The sequence below is a fragment of the Cebus imitator genome, unplaced genomic scaffold (assembly GCF_001604975.1).
Source record: "Cebus imitator isolate Cc_AM_T3 unplaced genomic scaffold, Cebus_imitator-1.0 Scaffold5, whole genome shotgun sequence".
In the NCBI taxonomy this organism is placed as follows: Eukaryota; Metazoa; Chordata; class Mammalia; order Primates; family Cebidae; genus Cebus; species Cebus imitator.
The window spans coordinates 6,291,481-6,300,279 of record NW_016107320.1 but is presented as its reverse complement, the minus strand read 5'-3'; the positions used below and the strand labels follow the sequence as shown (position 1 = coordinate 6,300,279).

The 8,799-nt window shown below is 35.2% G+C and overlaps 1 protein-coding gene across 9 annotated transcripts in view; it reads right to left on the bottom strand.

Annotated features, from left to right (window-relative positions):
* Positions 1-8,799, bottom strand: part of WRN (WRN RecQ like helicase) — a 148,372-nt gene that overhangs the window by 40,988 nt on the left and 98,585 nt on the right. For all 9 annotated transcript variants that reach the window (XM_017536029.2, XM_017536052.2, XM_017536034.2 and 6 more), the window contains 3 exons: positions 7,539-7,640; positions 7,164-7,256; positions 487-628 (listed from right to left, as the gene is read on the bottom strand). In XM_017536029.2, the coding sequence (XP_017391518.1) occupies positions 487-628; positions 7,164-7,256; positions 7,539-7,640 (337 nt within the window). The remainder of the gene's footprint in view (positions 1-486; positions 629-7,163; positions 7,257-7,538; positions 7,641-8,799) is intronic.

Sequence of the window (8,799 nt, the reverse complement as noted above, 5' to 3'; positions counted from 1 at the left end):
AAAAAAAAAAAAAAAAGTAGCTGAATTTAATTGACTATTTATTCATTGGTAAAGTCAAAAAAATTAGATATTTACAAAATAGTCTGTATAACTAAAGTTTTCCTTGAAGAATTTGATAGTTTCCTGGACAAAAGGACAATTTTGTTCTACCTGTCCCTTAACACAATGAAAGTTAACTTTTCTTCATTATCCCAAGTAAGACTAGTCTAGGGATTCACCCAACTGCAATGTGATACACTAGCACAACAGTTCCAGACTGAGCTGCAGAGCTGACCATCGGCCTGGAATATGAAAACAGCAGAAGATGCCATGCGCACAGGTTTTATCGAAAGTAATGAATGGAGTGTTTAACTGGAACTTACTATGACTCTATGAGTTCCTAATGACCCATCTGAAGTCAAAGCTACAATCATAATACAGTAAATCTCTGAAGAAAAGCATAATAGAAGTAAAAGAACTATGAAGGGAATTCAGATATATACTTACAGATCCTCGGAGAAATAAAATTGGAAGCCCAATTCCAAATTTTTCCCCTAAGATGTCCACAGCAGACAAGAGCTGAAATGCTTGTGGACCAAAGTCCCAAGATGTATCTTCTGAGTCATCCATGGAATAGCAATGACCCAATCTAAACAAAAATAACAACAAATGAAGAAAGCTTAGCCAAGGTGTGTATCTTTAGAAATTGAAAGATTTAGCATAACAATGAGCCAAGAAAAAAATATCTCAAATGTGCCAACTGCTCCAGAAACCACGAATAAAGTTCATTTTAGCCAAGTGTGTAAAGTATCTAAAATATGAAAAATGTAAAGTAGCATAACAGACAGGTTATGCTGATGGTTCTCAATCCTAGTGCCCCGGAAGCAAGTTTCATGCAAGGTGCCTCAGACCACAGAAAGGAACAATGTTACTAATAGTATGAGCAAGCAGAGTCGCCGTATTTATAGCTAGAACAGATCCACTTACTTGACCAATTATATAAATGCTGGACTTCAATGTTAAGGGTGTGTTGCAAAAACAGATTTGTTGCCCCCCCAACCCCCGCAAAAAAAAAAAAAAAAAAATCCTTTCAGCTTAGAAAAATACATCTCAGTTGCTGCCACTGCTGGTGCTGTTTATGGGCTCACTCATTCGGGGCAGACCTGGTACCTCTTCTGTAAAGCAGCAGCTGAGGAGACTGCCGCACTCACCAGGATCCACAAAAAGCCCAAGGAAGAAGACTGAGAACAAGGATAATGTTCATTTGAAGGTGATGGGGCAGGATGGCACTGTGGTGCAGTTTAAGATGAAGAGGCATGCCCCACTTAGTAAACCAAAGAAAGCCTATTGTGAGGGACACGGTTTGTCAATGACGCAGATCAGGTTTCAATCTGACAGGCAGCCAATCAATGAACCAGATATATCTGCACATTTGGAAGCGAGGCTTAAGATAAAATTGATGTGTTCCAGCAGCAGACATGGAGATGTCTACTAAAAAGGGGACCTGCTACTTTACTGAAGAACTCTGCTCTTCCAGACCAAGAATACAGTCTCAAGTAGAGAGCTGCAATTTGGCTGGACATGGTGGCTCATGCCTGTAATCTCAGCACTTTGGGATGCCAAGGTGGGTGGATCACTTGAAGTCAGCCATTCAAGACCAGCCTAGCCAACATGGTAAAACCCCATCTCTATTAAAAATACAAAAACTGGCCGGGCAAGGTGGCATGCACCTATAACCCCAGCTACTTGGGAAACTGAGGCAGGAGGATGGCTTGAACCTGAGAAGCAGAGGCTGCAGTGAGCTGAGATGGTGCCACTACACACCAGCCTGGGTGACAAGAGCGAAACTCCATCTCAAAAAAAAAAAAAAAAAAAAAAGAATGAAAGTTGCAATTTGTTTCCACCACATCCTGGCTACATAGAGTTTTCTCTATTCTTTCATTTTCCCTTCCTCATTCCTTTATTGCACATAAAGTAACTGGTGTATGTCCACAAGTATATTACTTTTCTTTTTTTTTTAACTAAATGTCCAATAATATGTTTGGATTGACTTTGAATGCAGATGGGATGGGAAAAAGAAGCATCGGTTCTGGGAAGACTCCCTCTGTCCCCTAGTGGCCTGCTCATTCAGCTCTTATCTTTATACTCCAGGATGCTATTTTGCTTTAGCAAAAAACAATAAAAAATCCTTGCATACCTTGTTCAATTGGAGAATTTTAATGTTTTTCATTTATCATTGTAAAACCAAGGACAATTTTATAACCGTTTTTATGTAGCTGTTACATATAACCACTCTGTCTTTAGGGAGAAATAAATTACTCTAGTAATCATAACTCCAAGATAGTTTTCCCTTAGTCAAGTGTCTTGTTTAAAAAAACTTCTTGTTTAAAATGAAAAAAAAAAAAAAAACCCAAATCCTATGCTATAAATTGTTAAACAATAATGACTGTAAAATATGACACAATTATTATAAACCTTTCATTTAAGTAGATTTGGAAGTTAAATTCCTAAGTCACCCTTCAGGTAGATCTGAAATTATCATAAATTCAAATGAGAATTCTTTAAGTAGATTGAGAACAAAAGGACTCATTAAAGAAAATCTGCTATAGAGTTCAACTACCTAATTCAATTGCTTTCCTTAGAATAAGTATCTTTGAAATAGCAATAAGAAAGCATTCAATATTCCAGATATAATAATGTGGGGAAAAAAACTATGCTTAGGTTTACTCTCCTACTCTAATCTCTTTAGTGAGATGCTTAGCTGATTAATCTTCTTTTCTATTATGAGTATTTTAAGCTATCAAATTCCCACAAAGTACTATCTATGCTGCCTCTTACCAGTTTTTTGTTGTTGTTGTTAAAATTTTGTAGCAATGGGGTCTCATTATGTTGCCCAGTCTGGTCTTGAACTCCTGGCCTCAAGTGATCCTCTCTCCTCAGCCTCCCAAAGAGCTGGAATGACAGGTGTGAGCCACCATGCCCTCTTATCTTTTAATTTATATTACTGTAATTATCCCTAAGTTCTAAAAATGTTGATGCATATTAATGTATTTATCCCTAGGTTTAAATTTTTTTTATTTCCAATTTGATTTTTTGGGTATGACTTATTTAAGTGCTAATTTTAATTTCCAAATCCATGAGAATTTTGTTGTCTATCCACTTATTTACTTCTAGCTCAAATGCATTATGGTCAGAAAATGTGGGGAGAAAAGTTTCAAATTCATTGAAAATTTTTGAGACAAGCTAGTCAAGTACAGGGTCAGAAAACATTTTCTATAGAGGACCAGATAGTATTTCAGGCTTTTTGGGCCATGACAGGCTTTGCAGTCAAGCACTCAACTCAAGCAGCCACAGATAACACATAAGCAAAAGGTGCAGCTGTGTTCCAAGAAAAGTTTATTTACAATAACATTAGTCGAGTGTGATGGCTCATGCCTATAATCCTAGCACTTTAGAAGGCTGAGGTAGGAGGACTGACTGATGCCAGGAGTTTGAAAACCAGCCTAGGCAATATACCAAGACTCTGTCTCTAACGATTTTTTTTTTTTTTAATTAACTGGGCATGGCAATGCGTGCCTGTAGCTACTTGGGAGGCTGAGGTGAGAAAATTGCTTGAGCTCAGTAATCCGAGGTTACAGTGAGCTATGGTCCTACCACTGCTCTCCAGCTTGGGTGACAGAGTGAGACCCTATGTCAAAAAAAAAAGTAAAAACAAAAAACAAACAAAAAAAAACAAGCAGCATGCAGATTTCGCTCACAGGCCATAGTTTGCCAACCCAACACATAGTTTTTGGAAACATTCCATGTATGTTTGAGAAGCAAAGTCTTTCAGTGCTTCTCAATCAGTGTGCTGAAAGACTAATCACTCCAGATCTTAGGGTTTTGGACAGAAACTGATCTCTGACAATTAGCCCATGTGCTATGTGGGCCATGAAGTAAAAATACTTGAGATACACTGCTACAGTTGCTTGGTCTAGGATTCTATATACTACGTATCTGATAAATCAAACTTGTTACTATGCTGACCAAATTTTCCATAATGTACTAATTTTTGGATTGTTTACCCTACCAGTAACTAAAAGTTTTATCAAATTCTCCCACTTTGATGGTGAATTTATTGATTTCTCCACCTCTTCTGTCAGCTTTGTGCTTTACGTGTTTGCTGGATTTTTAATTTTTTTTTTTTTTTTTTTATTTTTTTTTTTTTTTTTTTTTTTTTTTTTTTTTTTTTTTTTTTTTTTTTTTTTTTTTTTTTTTTAAATAATGACAGGGTCTTGCTATGTTTCCCAGGCTGTTCTCAGTCTTAGGTTTAAGCAATTCTCCTGCCTTGGCCTTCCAAGGTGCTGGGACTACAGGTGTGAGCCACCATGTCCAGACCAATTGTTTTTCTTATTTATTCATTTATTTTTTATGTGAGATGGAGTCTTACTCTGAAGCCCAGCCTGGAGTGCAGTGGTGCCATCACAGCTCAATGCAACTGCAGTCTTGACCTTCCAGGCTCAAGTGGTCTTCCCACCTCAGCCTCCAGAGTAGCTGGAACTAGAGAGGCACATGCCACCATACCTAGCTAAGTTTATTTTTTTTATTTTTTAATTTTTGTAGAGACACAGTCTTGCTTTTTTGCCCAGGATGGTCTCAAAAAATCATGGTCTCAAGTGATCTTCCCACCTCAGCTGATACTATAGGTGTGACCCACAGCACCAGGCAACTTGCTGTTCGTTGGTTGTTTTTTGTTTTTGTTTTTGTTTTTGAGATGCATAGAACAATTCTGTCTTCTTAGTGAAGAAACTATTTCTCATTAAACAGAGAACAACTCCATCCCTAATAATGCTTCTTTTTTCTTACAGTAATGCAGCTATTGCACTTAGGTATGTAGCTAATCCAGCTAGGTGAATAATTTGTTTTTATTTCATTTTTTCAATTAATATAGGCGAATTGGTTGTGTGTATGTGTAAAGTTCTACAAATTTTAAAACATCCATAGATTCATCTAACTCCCATCACGATCAGGGCACAATAAATCTAACACTCCAAAACACTGCCTTGTGCTATACTACCGTTTGGAATCATACCTTCTCCTTCCCCCTAATATCTGACAACCACTGATCTTTTCTTCATCCCTCTAGTATTGCTTGATGTTTCAAAGGGTATTATATAAATGGAATCATGCTATAGAATCGGCATTATTTTGTCTTCTAAATGTTTGATAGAATTTGTCGTTGAAACTTTTTGTGCTCGGAAATTTTATTTTCAGAGATTTTTAACATAGAATTCAACGTCTCTAATGGTTGTAAGACTATGCAGGTTATCTAACTCACTGTAAGTTTAATTGGTTTGAGATTATCAAGAAATTGTCCCATTTCATCTAAATTATTAAGTTATGTTCTGAGTTGTCCACAGAGTTCCCTTATCTTCCCTATTAATACCTGTGGAGTTTGTAGTGAAATCCCCTTTCATTTCTGGTATTGGTTATCTGTGTCTCTTCCCTTTCTGTCAGTCTTTTTAGAAGCTTATATCAATTTTATTGATCTTTACACAGAATAAGATTTTGAGCTGATTTTCTCTATTGTTTTTGTTTTTTATTCATTGATTTACGCTCTTATCTTTATTATTTCCTTGCTTCCTTTTGATTTATTTTGCTCTTATTTGCTTGTTAAGATGGAAGCTTAGGTTTCAATTTGAGACCTTTCTTTTATAATATAGGTATTTAATGCTATAAATTTCCTTCTCAGTATTGCATTAGCTGCATCTCACACATTTTGTATTTTCATTTCATTCAGTTCAAAACATTTTCTAACTTGCCTGGAAACTTCCTCTTTGACTCATGCATTTACTTAGAGGTGTGTTATGTAATTTCTAAGGTTGTTGACTTTTTTGTTATCTTTCTGTTATTGCTTTCTAGTTTTATTCCATTATAGTCAAAAAAATACAAATACAAGATTCTTAAATTTGTTAAGGTTTGTTTTATGACTCTGAATATGATTTATGTTCATGAATATTGCATCTGCACTTGAAAATAATGTGTAACTCTGCTGCTTCTGGGTAGAATGTTCTATAAAATGAGATCCGGTATGTTGATAGTCCTGCTCATTTCTTCTATCTTCTGATTTTTTGGTCTGTTAGCTTTATTGCTTATTGAGAGATGTTGGAAGTCACCAAATGTAATCATAGGTTTCTCTATTTCTCCTTTTGATTCTTTCAGTCCTTTTGGTAAGTATACATGTATATTTAGGATGATGTCTTCTTGGTTGTAATGATTAATATTAATGATTAATATTAATGCATCAACTTGGCCAGCCTATGACGTCAATTGTTAAACACTAATCTAGATGTTGCTGTAAAATATTTTGTAGACATTATTAACATCTACAATCCGTTGACTTTAAATATATAAGATTACTGTCAATAATGTGGGTGGGTCTCATCCACTCAGGGGCAGGACTAAAGGGCGAAAACTAGGTTTTATGGAGGAGAAATCCTGCCTCAAGGCTGCAACATCACCTCTTGCCTGAGTTTCCAGCCTATTGGCCTGCTCTACCAATTTCAGACCTGCCAACCCCCACAGTTTCGTGAGCTAATTCCTCAAAATCAGTCCCCTCATCCCACTTTCCCCACATCTGTTTTCCCTTCCCCTCCCCATACATATATACATAACATCAATGGTCCTGCTTCTCTGGTGAACTCTGACAGATACAATGGTAAAATGATCCTTTTACATCATATAACATCCTTCTTTATCCTGATAATATTCTTTTCTCCAAAGTCTCCATTGTCTGATATTAAAGTAACAACTCCAGCTTCCTTCTGATTAATGTTTTCATGGAATGTAATGTTTCATTCTTTTTTAAACCTATCTATATAATTAGAGTGGATTTCTAATGGACAACATATAGAACAAGGTCGTGTTTTTAAACCAATTCTTACAATTTAAGCCTTTAAATAATATTTTAGGTCATTTACATTTAATATAACTATTGATATATTTAGATTTAGGGCTACTATTTCATTGCTTTATCTATTTTTTTAAGCAAAACACTTTAATATTGTTTGCTTTCTCTTTTATCTAAATGCATTAATTAATTTAAGAAACTGAAATACCTACCAGCCAACAAAAATTCAGTTAAACATGAAAAGGAAGAGAAACAAAGACTTTTAGAATGTCCATCTATAAGAAGAAATGTTTACCTGGACCTGCAGTTATCACAGCATTTTTCAGTTCCCGTAATTCCCAAGGAGGCTTTTTGTACTTGTTTGTCCTCAAAATGAGACAAGATGATTCTACCCAAGACAAAATTTTAAATTAAATAAAAGAACAAAAACATATATGTTAAATTCATTCCTGAAAATAGAGGGAAAATCATCATTAATTGATCCACTTGGGACCTCATTACTTGACTTTAGTTTACTAAGGCACAAAGAAATTTGCCATAAAAATTCAGCACAGATGTAACATCAACAAAATATTTTTTTAAAATACTTATAATTATTTAGCAAAACCATTTTCTTAAAAGAGCATCATCCACAAATCCATGTTACTGGCATAAAATAAATAATCCATACCGTCTCCTACACCTGCTAGAATGAAGGTATTTTTCCATCTTTGACATCATCTTTAATTTGTATAATCGAAACTTCTCATTATGTATCTCAGCAAGGAGGCACCTGTCAATTAAAAACATCACAGGAATATGTAAAACTGTACTGGCAACTTTCTTTTTATTTACTTATTACTGTTTGTTTTTCATAACCTATAAAACCCACATCCCATCAAGATAAAAAACATTTCTATCATCTCAGAAAGTTCTGTTGTATTCCTTTCCAGTCAATGCCCCCCATAAGAGGTAAACATTTTTCTGATTTTATAAAAATTGCTTTTGAAAAAATTCTACCTGTGTCCAAGTGTCAGTTTGTTAGCTGTTTTGAAAAAGTATCATAAACTCTGAAGTTCTTCATTTCTATTTAAATGTCACACACTTTTTGGCCTCAAACAAGGCTTCTATAATTTATTAATTTTTACTTTTTCCCACTAAAAAGGTCATGTTTTAATTTACTTTGTATAAGAAACTAAAATCATTGATGTAAGGAATCCTGAAAGAAGCTCAAATTTGAGCCTTTACCTTTATCAGCTCTTCAGGACTTCTCACCCTCCAAAACTGTCTCTTAGTATTATGGGTTATTATGGGATACCAATAAAGTATTAGAATTAAGTTCCTTTCTCAATTATAACTGATTAGTTTGCCATATCAAATTTATTCAAAATTATTAAATAACATTAAAGAGATGTTTGCTTTTTTAAAGTCAATGTTGCCATAATTCATTGTGACTCTGTTAATTTCTAGTCTTCTGTGAAGAAAGCCCATGAATATCAAAGAGCAGATGACAACAACCTCCCAAATAGCTTTGCATATCTTTGCAAGAATAAATAAAAATCTGTGTTAACTAGGTTTCAGATATTTCAAAAGAAAACAACAATTTACTTATAATATCTAAGGGATACCATTAGTAAAATCCTCATCAAAATAGACTTCACTCACTAATATTTTGACTATTCAACCTTCTGACTGATTAAATATCTCTGCATAATTCTCAAGAAGTTCTGGATGGAATATTATGCAGCCATCAAAAACGATGAGTTTGGGTCCTTTGTAGGGACATGGATGAACCTGGAAAGCATCATTCTCAGCAAACTGACAGAAGAGCAGAAGATCAAACATCGCATGTTCTCACTCATAGGCGGGTGTTGAACAATGAGAACACATGGACACAGGGAGGGGAGCACTACACACTGGGGTCAGTTGGGGGGAAATAGGGGAGGGACGGT